General features: G+C 40.5%; 2 protein-coding genes across 5 annotated transcripts; one reads left to right on the forward strand and one right to left on the reverse strand.

The window, feature by feature from the left end:
- Positions 1-10,900, forward strand: HSBP1L1 (heat shock factor binding protein 1 like 1). 2 transcript variants are annotated; one of them, XM_075125345.1, is made up of 4 exons: positions 1-302; positions 2,696-2,762; positions 3,874-3,968; positions 10,202-10,900. In XM_075125345.1, exons 1-4 carry the CDS (start codon positions 258-260, stop codon positions 10,280-10,282), a joined length of 288 nt encoding a protein of 95 aa, XP_074981446.1. In that variant the 5' UTR covers positions 1-257; the 3' UTR covers positions 10,283-10,900. The 2 variants fall into 2 exon arrangements, with proteins under 2 accessions (XP_074981446.1, XP_074981447.1); XM_075125346.1 differs by lacking the exon at positions 10,202-10,900 and adding an exon at positions 5,702-6,209 and having other exon boundaries at positions 8-302.
- On the reverse strand, positions 10,284-24,564 carry TXNL4A (thioredoxin like 4A). 3 transcript variants are annotated; one of them, XM_048840060.2, is made up of 4 exons: positions 24,394-24,564; positions 23,033-23,206; positions 12,666-12,769; positions 10,284-10,898 (listed from the first exon to the last, which is right to left on the reverse strand). In XM_048840060.2, the coding sequence occupies exons 2-4, from the start codon at positions 23,183-23,185 to the stop codon at positions 10,727-10,729; spliced, it is 429 nt and encodes a 142-aa protein (XP_048696017.1). In that variant the 5' UTR covers positions 23,186-23,206; positions 24,394-24,564; the 3' UTR covers positions 10,284-10,726. The 3 variants fall into 3 exon arrangements, with proteins under 3 accessions (XP_048696017.1, XP_074981445.1, XP_048696020.1); XM_075125344.1 differs by lacking the exon at positions 24,394-24,564 and adding an exon at positions 23,866-23,977; XM_048840063.2 differs by lacking the exons at positions 23,033-23,206; positions 24,394-24,564 and adding an exon at positions 21,444-21,523.
- Positions 24,565-26,332: the final 1,768 nt, after the last annotated feature.

Here is a 26,332-nt window from a genome sequence, read left to right on the forward strand (position 1 = left end):
AGTGTGGGAAGGAAGGGCTTTGCGGGGGCGGCCCGCCGCGCTGCGGGCATTGCGGCGAGACGGGCGCTGACAAGACCCCAGGTCCCTCGAGGAGGCGGTGGCCTCTTTCTGTGCGCGTGTCCCTCTGCCCGGGCGGGCTCCTGCTCAGCGCCTCTTGGCGCGCCAGGGAGGCGGGAGCTGGGAGCAGGCGGCAGCCGCAGGAGGAGAGAGGAGTAGGACAGGGGCCGGCGCGGGGGCACGGCGGCAGCCGGCCAAGGATGGCAGACAACGACCCGCGGAGCGCGCAGGACCTCTCGCAGTTCGTGAGTGCGGGTCCCAGGCAGGGCGGGCCGGGCTGAGGGGGGTCACGGCCCGGGAGCCGCCCTGCCACACGCGGGCTGCAGCTCTCCAGCGAGCCTCCCTCTCTGGGAACACGTCACTGCCAGTAACCCACAGAAGCGGCTACAGGGCAGCAGGAAGGCAGAGAAGGTGCCGGTTCCCCTGCAAAGCCCCAGGAGTCCGGTAACAGTAGCAGCAGCTCCTTCCTAAAGCCCCACGGCTGGGGGGCAATCGCTCTGCCCCACGCTGAGTTCCCCCCCTGTTAGAGTCGTTGGCAGAAACCGGAGATTCCCCAACAAGAGGAGGGTAATAGAATAGTCTTTGTGAATTACCTCCAAGTAAACCAGCCATCTCAGCAGCCAGAGTCAGGCTAGTTCAGCTTAGCACGGGTTTAAACAAGAAAATGGGTCAGGTCAGGGCCCAGGCAGGCAGCAGCTCTTACTGAGACACCACGTAACATGTAAAGCACTGAAAAGTTTGTTACCCAAGGTGTATTTACACTTACAGTTTCCTTAACTAATCCTGTTTGGCCCTCTGTGCCTGTTTTCCACCTGTAAAATGAAGATAATGTGTGGCCGGGCACAGTGCTGGGACTTCTCCCAGCTCTCCAAAAAAACCACCTCCATGAGGAGCCTAGCTCCCAGCATTGGGGCACTGTCTACACTGGCTCTTTACAGCGCTGAAACTTGCTGGGGGGGGCGTGTTTTTTCACACTCCATAGCAAGCAAGTTGCAGCGCTGTACATTGCCAGTGTACACAAGCCCTTAGTGGTAATAATAGTACTTCACACTTATAGTGCCTTCCACCCCAGGACTTCAATATGCTTTACAAACGTATCAGGGAGTAGCCCTGTTAGTCTGTAGCCACAAAAACAAGGAGTCCAGTGACCTCAAAGACTAACAGATTTATTTGGGCATAAGCTTTCATGGGTAAAAAACTGCACTTCTTTAGATTCATGGAGTGAAAATTACAGATGAAGGCACAAATATACTGACACATGAAGAGAAGGGAGTTAGGTTACAAGTGGAGAACCAGTGCTGAGAAGGCCAATTCAATCAGGGTAGAAGTGTCAACACCAAGAGAGGGAAAATTGCTTTTGTAGTGAGCCAGCCACTCACAGTCCCTATTCAAGCCTAAATTAATGGTGTTAAATTTGCAAATGAATTGTAGCTCTGCAGTTTCTCTTTGAAGTCTGTTTTTTAAGTTTTTTTGTTGAAGGATGGCTACTTTAAAATCTGCTATAGAATGTCCAGGGAGAGTGAAGTGTTCTCCTACTGGCTTTTGTATGTTACTATTCCTGATGTCTGATTTGTGTCCATTTATTCTTTTATGTAGAGACTGGCCTGTTTGGCCAATATACATGGTAGAGGGCAATTGCTGGCACATGATGGCATATATCACATTAGTACATGTGCAGGTAAATGAGCCCCTGATGGTGTGGCTGATGTGGTTGGGATCTTTGATGGTGTCACTAGAGTAGATATGGGGACAGAGGAAGCAATGGGGTTTGTGTTTCTGTGGTGTGGTGTGTAGTTGCTGGTATTTGATTCAGGTTGGGGGCTGTCTGTAAGCGAGGACTGGCCTGCCTCCCAAGATCTGAGAGAGCGAGGGATCGTTTTCCAGGATAGGTCATAGATCGTTGATGATGTGCTGGAGAGGTTTTAGCTGGGGGGCTGCACGAGATGGCTGGTGGTGTTCCATTATTTCCCTTGTTGGGCCGGTCCTGTAGTAGGTGACTTCTGGGTACTTGTCTTGCTCTGTCAATCTGTTTTCTCACTTCCCTAGGTGCCTGCATCTGTAATTTTCACTCTATGCAGCTGAAGAAGTGGGGTTTTTTTACTCACAAAAGCTTATGCCAAAATAAATGTTAGTCTTTAAGATGACACTGGACTCCTGTTGTTTTTACAAACAGTCTCACAACACCCACATGACAGAAGTATCCCCATTTTGCATAAAGGAAACAAACAATGAGATATAATTGTGTAGAAGCCAAAGAAAATATATTCAACTTTTAATTACTTGATTCGTCATAGGTTGGGTACATACTTCAGTCTGTGTTTGGGTCTCAGAATGATCTTCTTAGAAACTAGATTGGCTTAGAAGAACTGTAACTAGTAATCTGGAAAAGAATAGTTGTATTTGTTCTTTCATGCATTAATACATAGGACAGACATCAATAAGATCCAATGAACTTCTTAGCCATGCATCTCTTTCACACACTGCTTTTCTAATTTGATTTTCTATTTCAGCCCAGTGTTGTTAATGAAATTATCACACCATGTTTTATTTTTCACAGAATAGAAAGCTCTTCTGAAGTGTCAAGACAGTATATTATTTGCTGATTTGGGTGGATGTTTTAATTAGTTATTTTTTACAGGCAGAAAACCTACTACAGCAACTGCAGGAGAACTTTCAAGCTTTGACTGAAAAGTTAACTCTGAGAAATATCCTTTTTTGTTATTCTGTATGTTACTAGATTAATAGAGCAAGTTCGGTAGGATTTTAAATAAGTTTATATAAAAACACTAACTGTTTCACCTGGTTGGTTTATCTGATATTTTACTTTGAGAAATCAAGATCTGGATACACTTACACTTCAGTTTGGTATTCAGAAAGATCCCAAATACAATTAACCATGCATTTATACAGAGATCCAAATTGTACCATAGTTAAATATTTTACCTTTCCTCAGAAGAATGCTGATATATGTATGGTAAAGACCAGCCAGTGTACAGCAATTCTTGCTGATGGGAGTCTATAAGAAAAGGTGGCAAGTTGTCTGCAATATCCTGACGGCCAGGTACAATCACCTCGGCAAGAACCGTGAAAGAGGAAAGAGAGGTCTATAAGAACTGCTTTTTAAATTAGTGTATTATCCATAACAAATAGAAAGTATGGACAAACTTTCTTTTAGCCTTCCATGTATAGGGAAAAGGAGAATTGGACCCAAAGAAAGAAGCTGAGAACAAAAAGGGCTCTGAGGTATCTCTCACTAATTAACAATACAGAAACTGGGTCACATACCTGGAAACTTGCTGCACAAGATAAGCTGTAACAACCAACCTCTGCTCTTATTCTCCCCTCCCCACACCAAATTTTTGTAATTCAGCTTCTGTATGCATTTTGATTGCATATTTATGTTGTCCATGGTTGACCTTACAGGTGCATTAGTAAATGCAGCTGTAATTCACTATGGCCTCCTAGGTAATAGGGTGTTATACAGCATAATGTCTGTCTTTCAGAGCAACTTCTTGAGGCACATTCCTCACCAAAAAAACAAAAAAAAAACAAAAGAGGCTGTTAGGAAGAAAGCTGTTCTAACTCCAAGTAGGTAGGCATTCAAGTAAGCATTCAAATCACTCACAGGGCACGGCCCTTTTCAGATACTATAAAACTTATTGCAATGCAATTTTGTAACATTCCTTTCAGCTTCAGTTTTGCATGAGATGGAGTCATCTGGAAGAGTAACTTCTGACTGGTAAACATTTCACAGAAGTGAAAGTCAACAAAACTGTACTCTTGCTATACATAACAATGTTCTCTTTAACTTTTTACTGGAAGAAATGGGTGAACGTATTGATGACCTTGAAAAGCACGTCACTGACCTAATGGCACAGGCTGGGATAGAAAATACCAATGAGGATCTGATGGTGAGAGTTACTCTGTAAAACAAAGTTGTGTGTAGTTATGCTGTAAACTGCTTCCACACTACTGGGGAGAAAGGCTTGGTGCCCAGGTTCTCCATCCCTTTTAAAGGTGGGCATCTGAGTTACAGTTTGTGACTGTGAAGGTTGGAACGGAAGAGGGGAAGGAGTCTATCCTCCCACTCCAGCATCACTCTTATATCAAGCTCATTAAGGGCCCATTAAGAATTGACTACACTGACTGAACCAGTTGTCTAACATCACTAGTAGACAAAGTCCTGGTGTAGAAAAGGCTTAACACAGATGAAAGAATTTGTCTCTAAATCATAGAGAACATTATTTGGAGAAATTAATTTTTTAGTGCTTTAACAATGAAGGCTTCCTATGCATTACATCTTTCCATTTGGTCTTGATACCTGAAGCTCCACTAAAATGCCAACAATAAATGCTTTGGAGTACATATATTCCCTTAATGGGAACTGCACACCCAGATCCACAATGTATTCTAATAGACTATCACCTTGTAGATTGTTTAATATCAAGCATTTAAATGGAATCTCTTGTAACAGTTTGAGACTAACTCAAAAACAGAACTTAGGTAAGTTTACACTACATATTTTCAAATCCTGAATTCATTTAGCAGATTTCTGAGGTGACATCCCAAGAACACAGAGCAAAGTTAGTGCCTAAAATTACCTTAGTTTAGGCTCCCGTTATATCCTGAATTGTAGGGGGGGAATGGGGGGATGGAAAAGAGAACATACTGTAATCTTGCATCCTGACAGAGAAGATTAGCACCTGATTTTCAAATATTGTTAAAATATTTTGCCATGTAAGTCTGCATTTATTTGGAATCTAAATTGTATTTAAAAAAAGGTTGAGGTCATTTTTAATAATTTAATATGCCTGGGATTTGATTCTGCTAACAGCATCCACTATAGCATGCTGCATTTTTAAACTATATTTTACAGCTAGTTGTATCTAAAATTAACAAGAAAAATTAAGACTTTGTATCACATATCTGAACTATCACAATAACCTTAATTTGTAACTGAAGAATTGATGAATCAATGTATAGCGCCTAGATCCCTGGATAGACACCAGAGAAATAAAAATAAAATTTTAAAAACTAACACAGGTCAGCATATTTAGTAGTTATACAGTTGTCTCACTTTAATTGTCCTGTAGTATTTGGTGATATTTTCCTTCTATTACCATGATTTTCCTTTAACCCATCTGAAAAAAAAATCCCTGAATTTGAGATAAATGAGTTGATTTTGTGATTTAAAGGAACCCATATTAAACAGAGCAAGGAAGTGCAGTAAATCATTATATACACTATATTCTTCTGTCCCTTTTGATGCCTAATTTCTGTGGAAAAACAAATATTTCATAACATTGAAACCACCATCTCAAATTAAAATGTTAATTGTACAAGGATGTTCCTATTATATTGCAAAAAGAAAAGGAGTACTTGTGGCACCTTAGAGACTAACCAATTTATTTGAGCATGAGCTTTCGTGAGCTACAGCTCACTTCATTGGATGAATTTGCATCCGATGAAGTGAGCTGTAGCTCACGAAAGCTCATGCTCAAATAAATTGGTTAGTCTCTAAGGTGCCACAAGTACTTCTTTTCTTTTTGCAAATACAGACTAACACGGCTGTTACTCTGAAACCTATTATATTGAACCATATTCATTAATTGAATAAGCAAATAATTTTTTTTTTTTTGCACAGCACTGAAAATGAGAACATACTGATCAAGAAATACAGACAGAATCTGTATTACATTCTATAGAGAATGAGGAAGATTTCATTTACAAACAGGATGTGTATTTCTACAAAATTCAAGTGAAAATACCACATATTGTAAAGGACTTCAAAGGGTAAAATTTTTAGTCTTGCACCATGACTGATAACTAGAACATCTATTAATATTTCAGCAATCAAAAAGAATAGCTCCAGTGAAAGAAAAGTATATAAGCAAATTATGTCATGCAAGATATGAAGTCTCCATTTTTTGTTACTGATCCAATAAAGGAGGACAGATGAGTTATGGCCATCAGACTAACAACACATTTTACTTAAGATGCCACAGAGGAAACACTATCTTATCAAGAGATGAGACTAAATTTGTGTACAATATTCACTACAAAAATCCAAAAATATATTCTGTAATGAACCTGCCCAGCCATGTAATTTTTAAAATGATAAAGATTAAATAAAAAGCTATTCATTTTCAAAATACCTGAAACATGCTCTTGTAAAAAAATTTAATGTTTAGATTTGTTTCCGAATTTCCTTGTTTTTGAGTTTAATAGTCCCAGAATAACTGAATCCTCTTGTGGCAATGGATTTCCACAGTTACAATATTGTATGTGTATGAAACCACATTATTTTGTCACTCCCTTAGATTCAGTGTGTGCACAAGCTCGCTCTCTCGCTTTCAGAATATGTACCCATACTATTAATGCTGAAATAAGATTTTTATCTGAGTGATATAGTCTACTTTGGTACACAGAATATATTTACACTACAAGCTAGGGCTGTAATTCCTCTGCTTGCATAAACACGCTCACACTAGCTCTCATCAAGCTAGTGAAAGTATAAGTAGCAGTGTAGCCCTGTTAGCATGGGTTGCAGAACCCATTGGTTCAGAAGGGTTTGTACTAAGCACGGTTAAGCCCTGCCTCTGCTGCCATTACTCACACTACCATGGCTACATGGCTATTTATACTCATGCTAGTTCAGTGAGAGCTAGCATGAGTATGCATACACAAAAAGGAGAATCACACCCTAGCTTGTAGTGTAGACATTAGCCAAAGATGAATCTTGGAAATTCCTCTGTACTTGCACACCTCTGAATACAAGTTGCTTTATCAAAGTCATACACAGAAAAGGACTGTGCACTTAAACAGAGCCGTCACTTCTGTCTTGCTACATACCTCTTTCCAAAATAGTGCATACCAACATTGAGGCGTGCATATATCTCACCATACAATCTGTAGTAGGAAACCATATCTCACCTATGTACTTTCCCCAGCATGAGGGGATGAGCTCAGAAAGGATCCCATTTTGAATATAGGATAGGTTTTGGAACATGAGATAATGCTATCATACATCTGCTTAACAAGATAGACTTGACAGAACAAATTAAAGAAAACAAATTAACTTCAAGGATATAAGATTCCAAAAGGATGATACTATTACTAGGCAATATCTTGCTGGAAATGGAATTTCATGGCACTTAAATTTCATGGCACATCTTTTACAGGGTACAAAAACAAAGGTATGAGTAGGTAAATAATATTGTTCATAAAAATGCTACTTTTTTTGTAATCCAGAAGCATTTACTATGCACTGAGCATTGTTCACACAAGGGAAAACTGTCCCTATCCCAAATAATTTACAATCTAGGAAATAATTTCCCAATTAAGATATTTACAATGTAGTTTATACCTGCCTTTTCTTGAATGCACCCAAAACTAACTCTAGTAAGGAAACAAACAGCAAAAGACCAATGAAGAGAAGTTAATCATTCTCAACCACAGTGTTTCAGGAAGGAGTGCACACTTAAAACTACTATGGATCTTGCTTCTTCACCCCACCTCCCTTCCGCTGGCTTGAGACAAAAAGCAGGAATGCAGAAGTACAGCAAATCAGTCTTCAGAAAGTGTAACACTAAAATAAAGCAGTTATTTCTGAGGGCTTCTTTAGAGTAGAAAAATTGCATCAAACTAACAATCTATTTAAAAATCAACCTAGTTAAACAAGTTCTAATCCCTAATGTAAACACATGTAAACCAGTTTCATTATCACCTAAATCTGTTTAGCTCCTGCTTTGGTAATACCAAAACAAGCTGAAATTATTTAAGCATGGATTACATGGGTTTAAGCAAGGCAGGAGTTTCACCTCAGTCTAACTAGATGATTTAAAACACTATCTCACTCCTGCTATGTGGACAAGAAAAGGCTAAGCTAAATAAGCATACTAAACCAGGGATCAATTAAGCATCTACCCCTCTCCTGCTACTCTAAATAGAACTGGTCAAGCCAGTTCTATTTAGCATAGCAGGAAGAACAAAAATAAAACGATCAACTGCTTTTCAGCTGTTAAATTGTTAAAATTAGTTTCTCAACTATTTGGTGAAAGGCAGAGTCCAGGATGGACCCCCAGAGTCAGTTAACAGCTGACCAGGCTTTAAAAAACCGTGCTAGTCCATGTTTATCTTTGACATTACCTGGGACGCTTCTCTTTCCCAGTATAATGCAAGTGCCTTAAACTACTTCATTGTATCTAAGAAATTACAAAATTTAATGAGCAGCATCAGTTGCGAACTCTCCCACCAACCTAATCAAGTTTTGCAGATCTTTCCAACTACATGGATGCCTGAAAACCCCAGTTCTTGAAACCACTTCAGAATCTTCATACCCATGCCCCAGATTATTGGAAGCATTTCTGCCAGGTTGCTTCAGCCTTTCCGGGAGTTCCCAACAAATCTAGAAGAGCAATAAGACACCCCCACCCTGTAATGGTCTTTCCTCAAAGCCAGTGGTTTTCAAGGGTCATGGAATGTAAGGCACTGGGTCACGGCAGCTCTGGTCAGCACCGCCAACAGGGCAGTTAAAAGTCCCGCCTGCGGTGCTGCCCAGCTGAGGCAGGCTAGTCCCTACCTGTTCTGACACCGCGCTGCACCCTGGAAGCAGCCAGCAGCAGGTCCAGCTCCAGGAGGGGGTGGGGGAAGGGGGAGATGGGCTCCAAGCACTGCCCCTGCCCAGAGCACCGGCTCCGCACTCCCACTGGCTTGGGCGGGGGCGGTGCCTGCAGGTGAGAGCCGCACAGAGCTGCTTCTGTGCCTCTGCCTAGGAACCAGACCTGCTGCTGGCCGCTTCAGGGGCGCAGTACAGTCCATGGTGCCAGGACAGGCAGGAAGCCTGCCTTAGCACCCCTGCTGACCAGGAGCCACCCAACATAACACTGTGCCACAATCCGCTGCTCCAGCCCCCCAAACCCAGAGCCCCTTCCTGCCCCCCAAACTCATCCCCAGCCCCACCCCAGAGCCCTTACCCAGTCCCGCATCCCAAGTCCTTGCCCCAGCCCTGAGCCTCTCCCACACCCCAACTCCCTCTGCCCCAGCTCCATTGGGTCGCAGGCATCAACAATTTTCTTCAACTCGGTCACTAAAAAAAAAAAAAAGTTTGAAAACTACTGGCCTAGATAGAGCTCTCTGACTCTCATTGGAATGGTGTTGTATGGGAGAGATGCTCCTAAACTATATTTGGGTGAAGATGCAGTATGTTGTTCTTGGGACCCCAATGAGAAGGCACAGAATCTCTAGTTAGTACAAACAAGGTAAGAGGCAAAAGGATGGCGAACTGGAAGTGTGCCTGTGGGCCATATGCAATGGTCTGACAGAGTTTCAGTCCAATCGGAAAATGCATTTGAGGTCAAGTGAATGAGAAAAAAAGGTTTCTGATGAGGGTGAAATTAGCCAGGGATACCAGGGAAAAGTTAAGGATATTTATGGAACCTGAACTGAATTTTTTTTAGTTCAAATTTTAATAAACAAATTTTATATTTTAAATTGAGATAACTAATGTTATCCTTGGCATTTTCTTAATATAAAAGGTGGTTTGTTTTTTAAAATAATGTTCACGAAGATGAATCACTACAATCGCCAGCACAGAGAGTGGGGCAGGGACTTCTGTGGTGCTGCTTCTAAGATGTCCAATAGTCTTGGCCCTGGATCCCTGTTCATACAGTGCTTAGAAAATTTGCAGGACTTTATATAATTTTTAATATTTTGTATAGCACCTAGAAATACATTTTTACATAGGAAACAAATAATTCACTATAGTTAAGTATAGCCATATGCACTAGTTCTTGAGGATCAGGGAATGCAACAAATTCAGAGTTACTAGAACAAGCCATGGAATACCAATTAAACCTGCATTTCTTAAAATGGCTGGTGCAGTTGCCCACAAACTAAACAAATAAAAGACCTTTTCTGGTTTAGTTAGAACTGGTTTTCAGTCAGATTTATAATGAAAAGTGTATACAATGATAAGTGTCTAAACTTTAGTTGTAGAATAGCAATTCTGTAATCATAACTTTATAGTGGGGAAATCACATTTAAAGCGTCTTTTTTCAAACATAGGAAAAAAATGTTTTAAGATACGCAACAACTGTATTTCCAGAGAATTTTGCTTGCTTAGTATTTCACCCTCTCTTTTTAGTGCCAATGGTTTCTGGTATCCATTACCAGACATGAACAAAATACCACGAATATGAGACTGACAAAAGTGACAAGCCATTAACTTCAAGAGGTGTACCTTGAAAGGCAAATACTTTTATTATTATTAAAAATAATAAGCCAACAGCAAGAACATAACAGCACTACTTTTTATCCATTAATAGGCTACACTAAAAGTTTCTCATGTACATTTGTTTCAACTTGTCATATTTTTTTAACATATTTTTCTAAGAATAGAATTGTGTTAAAAAAATATATTATACTGAGAGGTTGACATTTGCAGAGTTAAAGTCCTTTAATTCAAAAGGAATGATCCAGCTATTGCATTTCTGAAATCAAATGGTTCCAGACTTCCTCTCTATTTTTTCAAATGAAATTTTACAAAGTTTTTAAATAAGAGTTCAAAACAGGTTCATAATAAAAAAATGTAAATCAACTTTTATATACAAAGGATAATTATGTGTATCTGGAGGTGGACTAAAAGAGAAAGGGCAAGTGTCACAGAATGTCAATATCTGTATTTGGTAGAATAGTCTTTTGGTGACACCACGAGACCTCTACCTTTACGAGCTCCTCTATAAACGGTTTCTATAATGTCGATCATCTCTTGCTTGTCTTCCATTGCCCAGTTAATCTTGTTGTTGTTACCTGTACCTAAATCAATCATGATGTGTTTATTCCTTTAAGAGGAAAGAAAAAAAAACAGGTCAATATGCTAAACTACTCTCTCATAATATTTCACAGGACTCAAGCACCCTGCAATATGTAACTCTTCTACCATATCCCTGTAGGTCAGCAAATAGGTATTACACTAAATGGCAAAATACATTTGTTATTGTCATACTCAGGTTGAAAGCCCACCTGTTTTAAAATAGTATTTTTCTGTTCCTAAAGTTACAATAAAAAGATAAAGATTTATGTTTATCCTGAGGAATAGCATCTTCATGTTCCCCCCCCCGCCTCCCCCACAAAAAAGTAACATTTCTGAACAAAGTCCCTTTCTAAAAAGCTCTAGATGTATTTGTCGTTTAACAGATGTTATCAATTAGAAGTAGACCTAGTGGTTCAAGAACTGAATAATGTGGATAGTTATCTATTATGAATATTTTATCTGTTGTTTATTTAATTAGCATGTGAACGAGATGTATTTTTTATTTCTTAGAAATTTAAATTTGAAATTCCCTATGGTGCCAAGAACTCAAATATTGTGCTAGTATATGAGAACAAAGTGAAGTGGATCAGTGTACTTTTATTTCCCCAAGAAACCAAAAAGTACAAGCACAAGTAATTTGAGGTGTTAGTAATTTACTGTAAAGATTTAATTTTATGTTGGCAGTGTCTTTAAATGTTGCCACACTTCAAAATGTCAAGCAAATACAGAACGAATGCAAAAAGTTTAGCAGTTCTATCACTCTAGGAAACATAAGACATTTCAACTATGAGATACGGATATTGTTATAAACTTAACATTTGATTTTTAAATGTAAATATTTTAATTATATTTAGGGCTTGTTTCTGTAAATCTAACATCTAAAATCAGCTACTGTGCAGATTCAAACATGCAAAACTGCTGATTTCATAGGTACAGTGTTCTGTGCAGCTGGGTAGCAGGAAGGAAAAAAGCTCAGAATGCTTTTTTAAAACCTCTGCTTGAGAGGCGAATGCAGTAACACTTCCTGTGCGCAATGGGCCTCCTCCAAACCAATGAAAAATACTCCATTGACTTCAATAGGTCTAATGTGAGGAAAATTATCCAGATGGCATATGTTAATACACATTAAGATATAAAACAATGCCATTTAAACTTCCCACTGTGCTTTGAGATGAATATGGCACTAGAGTGAAAATTCAGTCAGGATCTTAGGGTTCATCTACACTTAAAATGCTGCACCAACACCACTGCTGCACTTCACTGAAGACCCTACCAATGATGATGGGAGGGGTTCTTCTGTCAAGGTAGGTAATCCACCTCCCTGATGGGTGGTAGCTAGGTCAACAGGATAATTCTCCCTTTGATTTAGCGCTGTCTACACTGGGTGCTAGGTGGGTTTAACTGCATTGTTCAGGGCTGCAGATTTTTCACACACCTGAGCGACACAGTATTACTGACTTAACTGCTAGTGTAGACCAGGCTTTACTTGCAATATCATCTTGGTTCATAACGGTGCTATTTTTAATTCTCAGGAATGGAAGTGCTAAGTGGCAAATGGGTCAGGGTATCAACATTACTGAAGAATTGATACAAGGTGTTAAGATTTATTAGATTAATTGGGGAAGAGCCACACTGAACTTGAATGCAATTACTTGTACATAAGTACAATACCATCTTAAATATTTTTTAAAAAAATACAAGAGCATATATAAAAGGCATACAATACATTGCCCTTAATTATAGCATGTAATCCACAATACACCAAATTAAATTATACAGTAGAAATAAGGCATACCTAAAGAAAAACATGACCGTACAGGGATCATACAACTCGTACATCTTGTTGAAGTCTGGTACTTCTGTGATATCCACAAGATAAATAACAGCAAAATTTTTTACCTGAACAGAAGAAACAAAATTAAAATGACTGTAAACAGAGCAAAATACACTAGCAAGCCTTTAATAACTATATAATGACTGATCTTTTTATAGAATTTTGACAGATTTAGAAAAAATATGCTTAAGTTATTGCAATAATAATGCTGCAAGATGTTCATAACTAAGTCAAGCAAATATTTATTCCCTTTTGCCATTTCTAACTCGCTCTTAAAAGTTTGAAAAATAAATACATTTTAAAATAATACAGACAAGACATCTTATTGAGAAAGGGAATTCACATCCAGTAACAGAAAAATGGTATGTATTAAAATAGTGACTAAGTCACACTCTGTTGTGCCTTCCTCTCAATTATATATCTGACCCTATAAATATTTAAGGTCAGAGCGCTAGCAAATGCTATCATTAAGGTTGCTGAAGGGTTAGAATTTAAATGCTTAATTTTCAGTTGCTTATGACTTCCAGAAACTTTCACCCAAAAAGCTGAAATTTTCCATAATTTGTCTGTGTCCAAAGCAGAAAGTTTTTTTTTTAAAAAGTTTGAGCAAAGATGGGTTAGCTATTATTTAATAGAACAGTAGGGAAAAAAAACACTAAACTTCAGAATTAAAAAAAAAACCTTCAGGCTTTTTGGACATCTATGAAGTCCAAATGGCAGGGGTAGAAAGTTTAAATTTGGCATGTAAATATTCCTCATTGAGTAATACTTTTGAGAGCTCTGACAAAAGTAGGATTTGATTTTGAAGAGTTATTATGAACTGAAGATTGCACTTTGTACATGCACCGTACATTTTGAAATGGGTTTTCTTACTAAATTCATGGTTAATTTCTTAAATTGCTGAAGAAAGCTATGCTCCAGTTGAAAAGAAAATGTACAGTCCACAGGCTCTGAGCGAATTAATAAAATTATCTTGAAAAGAAGGAGAACTGATATGAACATTTAAGTCACTAAACATACTGGACAATGATAATGAAAATATGCACATACACAAGGATTAGATACACATGTAGCATCTATTTTTAAGTTGCAGAAACACCACAGTTTTGAGAAACGTTTATATGATATACTTGCTTGCTTTTGTAACTCACATGTATAACAGGGAAGAGTTAAATGTAGTGCAAACACCCTTATATTTTTGTTTCCTGACTTTTCAATGCATAACTAGGCAAATTTTGCATTCTCTAAAAGGTAATACTTGCAAAATCTTAGATTGTAACAAGCTTAATATTTTTCAAGTACTTTTAACTATTTAATTTTCTGTCAAGTACAACTTGGAAAACAAAATATGATTAAACAGAAATTATATAACATGTTAACAAATAAAACAATACAGAATTATGCAGTATCAGGCAAGCACTTTTTTGTTTAGTGTAAACAGCAATTAGTCATTTTAAAAGTCTGCAAATGCATACATAACAGTAGGTACTTTAAGAAAGTACCTTGATTTTTCATTCATGTACAAAGTGACAAAGCTATTTGGTATACATCATAATCCAAATGTCTGTCAAAAAAGTAAATTTCTATTTAGACACACAGTATCAAACCTCAAAGTCTGTGTACATATAGTCAGCCCCAAGAACTCAGTTCACATTACCTATGAAGTTAACTGTATTTATAAGATCAAATTAGATAATCTTCTGAAGTAACTGATTGCTTCCAGGTTGATTTTGCAGGAAAAGACTTCTCCAGCACAGTGAAACTAAGACATTATTTTCACTCTACTGCTGCTTCTGTAAGAACTACCAGGTGACTGACATGTACAATACCAACAGCTCATGTGCAATTCTCCTGCTGGGAAATTTCTACCATGCACATTTGTCAGCAAAAACCTAAAACTCTTAGGACACACTAAATTTAGTCCTTGAATAAAATATCAGTGTCTGGCTAACCTTGAGATCACTTTGTCCACAATTTTTAAAATATACTTTCATGAAACAAAGAGCATTTCTGCAAAAGGTAGAATTTATTATGAATCAAAGCACAAGCACAAACATTTCTATTTTTGAAGTACAAAAGAATACCATTAAAATATTAAGAAATATAAGTAAAATATTTTTACATGCAAAAATATTAATTTTTACTCAATGCAAGAAATACTATCGCACCTACTATAGGAGTGGCTTAATTTAAGTTCGTTTGATATTTCCTCTATTTAAATGAACTGAGCAATTACAGCTCCTATAGAATATAAACTACAAAATTTTGTAGGTCATTAGCAAGGGACCCAAATGGCCTCACACTTTAGGAGAGGAAGCCACTGAGGGTGCAAATATTAACTTTTCTTTGTTTTACAAAACTGAGAAATTTTACATAGTTAATATTCAATAAACAATATTAGCTGAATCTCACTTTGAAAATGAGATTGTTTTGATCATTATACATACTTTGGTAGAGATCTTATCACCATAATCTAAGCACCTCCCAAACATTAATGAACTTACCTTCCCAGCATTAGATTGGAAGAAAATTGTTGTACTAATTTTATAAATGGAGGCCTGAGTACACATGCATTTAGCAACTTGAACAAAAATCACACATGAAATCTGAGGTAGTCAGGAACTAAATCCAGAATGCCTTCTTTTCCTCTCTCCATGCCCTTTGTTTCAATTCTGAAAAGGTTTTTAATTAGAATTCAGTGCTTTACAGCATTTGAACACTGGAATCACTAGCCACGCTCCTTAGATTCAAGGCTCTTTGGGACATCTTTTTGTTCCGTGTTTCTACAGCACCCAGCACAATGGGACATGGTCAACAACTGGGGCTCTTAGGCACTAATACAATACATACAACAAATGTTCCTATATAGAGCACAGGTGCCCAAACTTTTCCTGTTGCACTTCCTCTTTCCAGTAATGGACTCTGTCTGTGCCCCTACTCCGTTACTGGCTCAGCAGAGGAGTTTCAGCTGAAGGTGGAACTGGGGGCAGAACTGGAGATGGGGAAGGACCTGGGGCTAAAGGCAGAGCGGGAATGAACGCAGAGCTGGCCTGGGGCTGAAGCAGAGTGGAGCTGCAGCTGGGGCTGAGAGCAGAGCAGGGAGCATAGTGGAGCTGAGGCTGGGGGTGGAGCTGGTCGGGGGGAGTGGAGCTGTGGCTGGGGTTGCAACTGGTCTGAGGGCAAAGTGGGGCTGGGTGGCACTCTCTCCCCACTCCCCTCTGGGAGCTGGCCCAGGCCCTGCCACAACACCTCCCCCATACAGATTCCTCCACGCCCCACAAGGGGGCATGCCATGCAGTTTGGAGACCACTGTTTAGAGTATAAAACTTGTTCCCTAACGTTTCAGCATAGTGGCGCCTATCTAGAAGTCAGATGTGAGAACAAGACACTAAACACTAACTTTAACATAACTACCTCAAACCAGAGAAGAAAATAAATATAATACTGGAAAAGCAAATCATGTTAGTACCCCATCAGCTACAACTATACTTAAAGACAATTGCAGCTGGCACAATTCTAATTCCAGTAAAAGATACTTGAGTTTATAATCAGACACAGGTACTTACTCCTGGGGAAATTCTGTGCCACCTCGCATAAGCGGAATGTATAGCACCCAATTTCTTTGCTTCCCGGCAGAAAATGACTTTCTGATGGGGAAGCAAAGGAAAGCCACAACAGCAGTCATGCGATCCTCCCCAGCAGTATGTTTCAGGTGCCCAGGGCAGCCAGCAGAGAGGTAAATCACTGTGGGGGAGGGGGCAGAACTGGGGAAGACCCAGCTGGTGGCTCCCACCCTGCACTGGGCTCAGCTGCTAGACCCGGCTGGGCTGGGAATGAGAGGACTTCCTCTTCCCCTGTGAGGCATCCAGGGCCGCGTCAGACCCACTCCCAGATTTCTCTCCCAGCTCTAGGAAGCTCTGCAAACTCCCCCTTTCCTGCGCTTCCTGTGCCCATTGCTCCTCAGCTGCAGAGCGAGGGATCACTGTACAGGGAGCTGCTCCCCCATCTGCCCACCCCCGTGCATCCAGAGCCCCTCAAACCCAGACCTTGACACCAAGCCTCACCTCCCCACGCACCCAAAACGCCCCGGGCAAGCCCCCTGCTCCTGCAGCTGGACCACCGTGACAAGCCACCCGCACCCAGATCCCCACCCCACTGAGCCCCAACCACCTTAACTTGGACCCTCCTGCAGAGTCCCATTACTGTTGCACCCAGAACCCCATAACTAGCCCCTGTGCATCCAGATCCCCCCTGCACCCACATCTCCCCCCCCGAGCCACCCACCCCCAGATTGCCCCACACAGAACCCTCTCAACCCACCCCTGTATCCCCCCCCCACTTGGATCATCCCTTGCTGAGCATGCCTGCCGACACCTGGTGCACCTGGCACAGAGGGGCAGGGCCCTGGTGTGTTTCTGGGGCAGGCCCAGTCCTTTCGCTGTGTCAGGCTTGGGTGTAGCCTCACTGTTGAATCTGTGTCCTGGGAGGGGAGCTGCACAGTGATCTCCCACTTCTGTGCAGCCAGTGGCCTGTGCTCCCCAATGCCATGCTGGAGCCTCCACATTTATTTGACAGATAACATTTGCAGAATTTTTTAAACATTTACTTTTTCAAGGAAAGTAAAAAAGGATAAATCTGAGACTCTTTACAGTTTAAAAGTGTTCAGTGAAGACACCTATAAAAATGTGAATGGAAATCTTTGTACACACATTCAAGTGTAATAAAAAAAGTCTGACTACGTAAAAATCCCTGCAGTAAATCAATGGGACTTCTCCAAAACTATTTCCTTTTAGCGCTTGGGGATTAAATGTTCCATGGACTCCAAAGTTTGGAAAAAAGAATACTACTGGCCAGGTTTGCAAGGTGTCAGACCTCAAGTGCCACTTTCTGCTGCCAACTTGTCTTCCTCCACTCACTTTTTAATTTCAGTCTGATTTTAGTGGCTCCTTATTAGAACTGTTAACACTAAAACCAGTACCGTATACCATCTGAAAACTGACTTCAAGAAGCATAAGCATTCATTCTAAGCTTTAGGAGTTAAGAGTACCGTGCACCATCATCATTCTGAAATGGAAGATGTGGAGAATATGCAGGGAAGCAAGACCATTATCTTGGTGTTTCTCAGATCTATGTTTTTGATATTTTTGTTCTTGAATAACTATATAGAACTTCAATAATCCCCGTAAGAGGGAATATCTACACATTCGCTGTTTCTCTCTTCAAGCAAAGTCTGAGAGGCCATCCATGTCCAACACTGCTAGTGTAATAGGGTCTTCTTCTATATTCAAGAAAAGCTACGACACCCAATGAAGTTGAGTGGAGCATATGTGGACTGGGGGGAAAAAAAATTGGATATTTTCTCCACTTAACTACAATGGCCCATTGAAGTTCCTGTTGAATACAGCAGCAGTGTAGATTCTAAAAGCCTATCGCACCTGTAGTGAGGGAACCCAGGCAGAAGTACATATAACAACTTATTTTGTGAAGCTAATATAGTTTTACATTATTCAACAAACATATCCAAAAAAGTTTATGGTTAGATGATGAACCTTAAATATGGCTAACATTTTAATACTTCTCAGGGCTAGAAATATTTGGTGGACCAGTATTAAGCCATTTCTTATAACTGGTCCATGACTAGAAGGATAAGAAAAGTTGTAGGTCCCTTCCGTATATTTCTCCACTTACTTCCCCTCATATAACTCAGCAAGATCAACTTTCAGCTATACAATATTATTTCCCATTTACTGGCTCAAGGCTTTACATCAGACAAAAGAAAAAGTGAATCCCACTTTTCTTCCAATGTCTTTCTTCCTAATGCCCTTTACAATACCTTAGCAGAAAAAAAACCCATATGCCTGCAAGCATTACAATAGCTAACACCCAGTCTACACTAACCTAAAACTTTTAGCCTGAAGCTGTTTTAACACAGTTTAGATAACAAGTTAAACAACCTGACAAAACCAGCTTGCAATTAGGATCTACTCTTGAGGACAGTTTTAAAAAAGTTTGACATGGTGTACTGTGGCCAATTAAATTGTTTTAGCTGGAAACTGTTTTTAAAATAGCTTCAAGTTACATGGTTTTCATACAAGTATATTGGAGATCTGTACTAACAAGCCAAAGCGAGGTGGAAGTTTCTGTCAGATCTTGAGTGACAGTTAAGAGGTACATAGGGTAATTTGCGGGGGACTTAATGGGAAATTTTGCGCAGTCCTAAAAGAAAGCGGAGGAGAGCAGAGGAGGAGCTAAACATGAGTATCAAGGTCTAAGGGAGAAAAAAGACCCAAGAAAAATTTTTTGGGTGAGGAATGTGCTTTTGAATTAAATTCACAAGCATTAACAATATATTAATCGTGATTAATCAAGCAATAAAAAAATTAATTGCGATTAATCACACTGTTAAACAATAACAGAATACAATTTAAATATTTTTGGATATTTTCTACATTTTCAAATATACTGATTTAAATTAAAACACAGAATACAACGTGTACAGTGCTCACTATTTTTTATTACAACTATTTGCACTGTAAAAACAGTATTTTTCAATTCACCTAATATCTTTATTATGAAAGTTGAACTTACAAATGTAGAATTATTACAAAAAAATAAAACAGCATAAAACTTTAGAGCCTACAAGTCCACTCAGTCCTACTTCTTGTTCAGCCAATCACTCACACAAACAAGTCTGTTTACTTTTGCAGGAGATAATGCTGCCTGCTTCTTGTTTACAATGTCACCTGAAAGTAAGAACAGGCATTGGCATGGGACCGTTGTAGCTAGCGTCGCAAGATATTTATGTGCCAGCTGAATTAAAGATTCATATGTCTCTTCAGGCAGAGGCATGAAGGGGTATATGAACGTTTAGCATATCTGATATTTAAATACCTTGAAATGCCGGCTACAAAAGTGCCATGTGAACACCTGTTCTCACTTTCAGGTGACATTAGAAATACTAAGCGTGCAGCATTATCTCCCGTAAATGTAAATACGCTTGTTTGTCTGAGTAACTGACTGAACAAGAAGGACTGAGTGAACCTGTAGGCTCTAAAGTTTTACATTATTTTTTTTACATAACTAATCAAAAACGAAACAATCTACATTTGTAAATTGCACTTTCATGATAAAGAGACTGCACTATACAACTTGTATGAAGTGAACTGAAAAATACTACTTTTGTTTATCATTTTTACAGTGCAAACATTTATAATAAAAATAATAATATAAAGTGAGAACTGTACATGTTGTATTCTATGTTGTAATTGAAATCAATATATTTGAAAATGTAGGAAAACATCCAAAATATTTAATGCATTTCAATAGTCTATTGTTTAACAGTGCGATTAAAAGTGTGATTAAACATGATTAATATTTTTCAGTTAAGCACGTGAGCTCACCGAGATTAATTGACAGCTCTAGTTATTAGACATATAAGCTTTAAATTTAATCAATATTTTCCTGGCTTTAAAATTACGAAGTGATTTTAAAAGAGTATGCTTATCTTAATGATTGGCAAATACCACCAGCTTTAACAACAACTACACTTTTCTAACCTCCCTACTCTGCCTATTAACTGTCTCTGTAGCTTTTGCCTGCCTCCGAGTAGAAGCACAGGGACAAGTGGCCATTTCTTGAGTAGATGCCATTGCTAGTGTGCCTTTCAACCATGGTTGGTTAGATGCAAAGCAATGGACCCAGTCATCTCAAGTCATCACTTGCCAGAGACCAAGTGATTCTCTACCAAATGTCATGCATACAATAAAGGTTTCCAATTTGAGGTTTGTCTGATTTTTGGTATTTACTTTTAGACAAGTTTTAGCTTTTTACTGTAAATATCGTTTAAATATTTGTATTTAATTATATAAAAATTTAGCACCCAAAGCTCTGTATCCCTGGGGATGAGCTTCCAGGAATCACAGGCCGCCTCTGAAACAGTGTTCTGTACTGCAAAAAATAATTTGAGATATTTTCAAGGTATTTTATAAGTATAGTATTCTTACATTTTTGCTCTGGAAAAACTGGAAACATTATTTCTTGTTAAACTTTCTAAAGTTTTCGGTATGTATTGCACTGAAATGAATGCTTATTTCAATTGTAAACAAGGATATATTTTAGTGGGAACAATCTACTTTATGTTCTGGCGGTTTTCTCTTGCCAAAATACAAGTCAGGTCAATACAGTCCAACTCCACATTGATTATAAAGTACAGATACATTACTACTTCCTAAAATCATGCTGCAAATTTAAAAAAAAAAATGTTCCACCTCAGTACTAAGTGTGAAATAGAGCTACATTTTCTTCAAATGTAGCATGCAGCTACAGCATGGCAACATTTTGTACTATGCTTTAGATCAGCGGTTCTCAAACTGTGGGTTGGGACTTCAAAGTGGGTCGCAACGCCATTTTAATAGGGTTGCCAGGGCTGGCTTAGACTTGTGGGGCCCAGGGCCAAAGCCCAAGCCCAAGGGCTCCAGCCCTGGCTGGTGGGGCTAAGGTTACAGGCCCCCTGCCTGGGGCTGAAGCCCGTCGGCTTTGGCCCCCGCAGCCTGGGGCAGTGGGGTTTTAGCTTTGCACACACACCCCCGGGGTGGTGGGGCTTGGGCAGGCTCAAGCTTCTGTCCCCTCTCCTGGGGTCCTGTAGTAATTTTTGTTGTCAGAAGAGGGTTGTGGTGCAATGAAGTTTGAGAACCCCTGCTTTAGATTATAAACACCTGTACAATTGGAACTTTTACTCACTCTTTAAAACAGCTGCGAGATCCAAACATGGCTCGTAAGCAAGAGGATGAGGAAGGATCTCCCCCTTTAACCTGCCATTTCTGCAGAGGGAGATTTTTAAATAAAAAGTTACATTGTTCTTTTTCCCCTCATAAAAACTTAAATGCCAATATGTCTGCCAAATTGCCAAGAGTCCTGCCAAAGATAAATACTAATAGTATTCCCGTGTATAATCCATCAGTTCCCACAACATTAAAAGTAAACATAAGACAAACAAATGCAAAGAAGCTGTGGTGAAGAAATGTCAAAGCATCCTCCTAGCTTAAGTCCTGTTATGGCTCAATATTTGATATGTACACAGTTGCCTTACCAGATGTCTTCAACAACACTGAAATGAACAAGAGAAGTGTAATTTTTTAAGAATGCCATTGAGAAGAAATGACTGCCACAGAAACAGCTTCACATCAGGTTACAGCACATAGAGAACTGTACAAACGATTTTGGAAACAACCGTTGAATGCCATTTAAACATTAATTCACAGTAGTCTTTTTGGCTAGGTTCTTGTTTTATTTGAGTTTCCCACTTTTTCTTCTGAGGTTTAACCAACAAATAATTTGCTAAGATTTCTGTCTAGTTGTACTACTACGCAATAACGTTATCTGGGAGAACATGAAAGGATAAAATATATCCAATCACATATTTATGTAAACAATTACACTGGACCCTCGCTAGAACATGGGATTCATGCGCGGTACCGCATTAGAGGGGACTGCGTTAAAATGAATTTCAATTAAAGTAATTAAATTTGGGATTCATGGTCACAACCGCACTATATGCAAGTTCGCGCTATATAGATGCATGTTCTAGCGAGGGTCCGGTGTATTAATTTTTCCTCAGTATCTAAGATGCTTAAATGGGTGATCTGTTTGTCACAGGGTATCATTGCCATCTGAGAAAGCTTCAGGAGCTTGGCTCAATATGTACAGATTAAAATTAATTTGAGCCCTGGTATAACCAAGTGCAAACTCTAATTAAGCCAGTGCAGTGGCACCCATTTCAACCAAGGCTGAGCATGGTCTATAAGTGCATTTCTTCCCATGCATTTTAAGATTTTACATTTTAAAAATAAAAATATATGCCAAACTAAAAACATCTAAATGTTTTAACCTATTCCAATGAATCTTCTAATTGCTAGTGTATTAATATTACACATTCTGAGTATGAAGTGACAATGCTGGCTCAATCTTACCTGTAGTGTTCATACCAGTGCTATTAATGAAACTTGTTTCCTTCTGAATGGCCTAGATTATTAGATGTTAAACTATCAGCAGTCAGAAAAGAAAAATATTTTCAGGGACAGATGCTCAGTTTTAGAATATAGTAGTACTGTTTCCATTCAATCAAGCATTAAACAACATGGTGGGTAATTATTTCAGATGGCCATGAAAGCAGATGGCTGTTTCACATTCATTCAATGTAGGCATAGCTTGTTAAGGAAACTGAACAAGTTGGATTTATTGCCTGGAAACTGCCTTAGACTAAAAAGAACACGCAATTTCAGATGCTGAACAGAAATATACAATTATCACAAACAACAATCCAAATTTACCTTCTCAGCAATACTGTATAACACTTCATCCATTTTCATACAAGTTGGATCCCAGTCATGTCCAAATCGGATGACCACCACACGGTCTTCTTCTGAAAGAATGGCCTGGTCTACTTGCCAGCCATTGTGTAAGTGAGGAAGCATATACGACATTTTTAAAACTTGATGTAAGGCCTGCAAAAGAACAGAAACCATCTAAGAATTGACAATTCTTGAAATCTACTTAACATTAATCAAGAAAGCCAACCCAATAAAGCTAACACCCATCTGTTAGCTTTTATTTAAGATGATGTACGTGTCCAGACCTCACTGGTTTCCTTTAAAAACACATACACACCACCAAAAGTATTGTTGATAGTGAACTAATTTGGATAAAGACTATTTATTTTTCTTAATGCTGTGTACAGACTGTGCTTTTTCTTAGGATTTCCCACCGTTGCAACTTCACCAACAGTAGTTCTAGCATAGACCGACAGCAAGCATTTTGACTATTGTGTCACCTAGTCCTAGCCTGTATCAGAACAGCACTAAATGACATGGTGGTTACACTGTGACCTCTCTACAACAGTGTTCTCACTGGCACTGAAGTACAGGTAGGAAATTTTAGTATGGAGTAGGGCCAAGCTTCACATAGCAACCATCGTCCAGTCCAGCAAGAGGGGTCTCCAGCAAGATTCTCATCCAGGAATAGGAAGAATGGAGAGAAACCTCTTCAGCCTTCACAATCTCCAGTCCTTTATTTTCAGTCTTTTACCAACAGGCCCAGCCATATTACAGCTGGCAGGTCAGATGTGCCACGTTCAGAGGCTTGACAGATTTGCTCTCAAACTTACCATTTTTAAAGGAACTATTACTACCAGGGCGCTGGAGCGATTACTATAGTGGGGGTGCTCAAAGCCATTGAATCAAACTGTAAACCCTGCATATAAGGGAAACCACTGAAAGCCGGGGGGGGGGGGACGACGACGCGGGGATGCAGTCGCACCCTAGCTCCATCAGCTATGATCATTACAAACCCCTCCACGGTGGGGGTGGTGCAGTGTGGGGGCTGCCCCCACTAAGGGTAAACCCGGTGTGCTAATGGGGGCAATGACATGGGGCCAATGACGTAGGGCCACTGAAATCCCAAACCAGCTTTGACACCCCCTCCCACAGTGCCCCACCACCCTCTCCCACAGTGGCCCCCTCAGCCCCGCGCATCACCGCCCCAAAGGGCCCTTCCATAATGCCCCACCCTACACCCCATTGAAGCTGCCCTCCCGCGCCCCTGGCCGCGGCGGCACGGGCTGGCTCCCGCTAGGAGACGCCCCTTCCAGAACATTCCACACGGAGCCCGCCCAGCGGGCCCCCGAGACACCAACCTCCCACGGCCGCACTCGCAGATAAACCGCCGGCGCCGCTGCCTACACCACGCTCCACAACGGCCCCCGACCGCGCCGCGAGCCCTGAGGGGGACCAGACGGGGGCGCGCGCCCACGCCCAAAACTCTACGGGCTCGCTGAAAGGGGGTCGGAAGTGACGCACTGCGTATTCCGAGCAGAACACGTCCACGACAGGAAGCAGTAGTCTCGCCATCTTGCTTGTAGGCTTCCCTTCAATAGGCGGATTGTTACCATCTGACCCCTGTGAGGGGAAAAGGAGAGCTGGAGCATACCAACTCCCTAAAGCGGCAGGGGGTAATAGGCTGTACCAATTCACCCCAAAAGGGGGACGTGGGAAACATTTTGTACTCCTTTTCTTTTTGCGAATACAGACTAACATGGCTGCTACTCTGAAACCTGTCGTTGATGTATTACCAACCCCCACAAAGGGGAGGCAAGGTTTCAAAAGCCCCACTGGTTGCTCTGAGCCTGGAGATTGCTATGCCAGGCAGGGAAGGGCCCAGCCTTGGGAGTGGTGCCAGGGTTACGCGTGCCAGGGATGTCAAGCCTCACACTTCAGGACAGGAGCCAATGCTGGCTGCCACCAGGCTCCGGACAAGGCGCCTCCAGGGCCAGGCGATGCCATTAGTGTCACACCCACTTTGGGGTGCCCTACACCTTCCTCTGAAGCAGCTGGTGCTGGGTGAAGCTAGAGACGGGCTCCTGGCCAAGCCGGGCCTCGGGCTTGAGAGTACCGCACCGTGCACGTCCTCACTTCCTGTGAGGCTTTCTCCCGCTTTGATATGGCAGCCAACCCATCATGCTGCGGTCAAGCCTTAAGGGGTAGAAAATTCACAGTGACAGGAGATTGTTGCCAAGTGGGGCCTGTCCTGATCTACCAAGCTCACCCTCCCACGGAACAGTTCTGCTGAGCCAGACTTTTGCAGATGAGATGATGTACTAGAAAAAACACTTACCAAGTCCCTGCCACAGCCAGGTTTAGAGACATCGAAAACTCTCTGTGCTCTTAGCAGGCAGTTTTGGTCAAGGACACTAGTCTGAGGGTACTCTACCCATGACAAGAATTTAATTACCACACTTCCTATGTCGATTCTCAAATTATGTGCTTTCACATAAATAAAGCTAGAAGCCATATGAGATAGTACCATGGTTAGAGTAAGAGCCAAAAATAATGAAACAGTCACCATCGGCATGGTGCAATAAGCAGAAGAATAACTGGGTGAATCGAAAACCAGTACAGGCATTATATCAATTATATATTATATCACTTTGGATGGGCTATCACCAGCAGGAGACTGAATTTGTGTGGGGGGGTGGAGGGTGAGAAAACCTGGATTTGTGCTGGAAATGGCCCAACCTGATGATCACTCTAGATAAGCTATTACCAGCAGGACAGTGGGGTGGGAGGAGGTATTGTTTCATATTCTCTGTGCATATATAAAGTCTGCTGCAGTTTCCACGGTATGCATCCGATGAAGTGAGCTGTAGCTCACGAAAGCTCATGCTCAAATAAATTGGTTAGTCTCTAAGGTGCCACAAGTACTCCTTTTCTTTTTGCGAATACAGACTAACACGGCTGTTACTCTGAAACCTGTCATTATATCAACGAGTATGGTCAGGAATCCTGTGGATTAGTAGGACAGTCTTTACATTACCAAAATTCCCAAATTAATGTTAGCTGAACACAACCAGTCAAATCCAGACTTACAATTGGACACAGTAGGATGCAAAGAGCACACCCACGCTCCCTTTCCTCCCGTTCTAGTCTCATGTTGAACCAAGTCCTTCACCAGAGAAAGCTGCACCAGTAGAGAACCATCTGAATTATCTTGCTGGTTCCTTTAATAACAAGCAAAAAAGACAGGTTTAAATCACAGATGACTGTTGGTCATTGACCTTGCATTGAAAACCACGAGAC

Source organism: Caretta caretta, chromosome 2 (genome assembly GCF_965140235.1).
Source record: "Caretta caretta isolate rCarCar2 chromosome 2, rCarCar1.hap1, whole genome shotgun sequence".
NCBI lineage: Eukaryota > Metazoa > Chordata > Testudines > Cheloniidae > Caretta > Caretta caretta.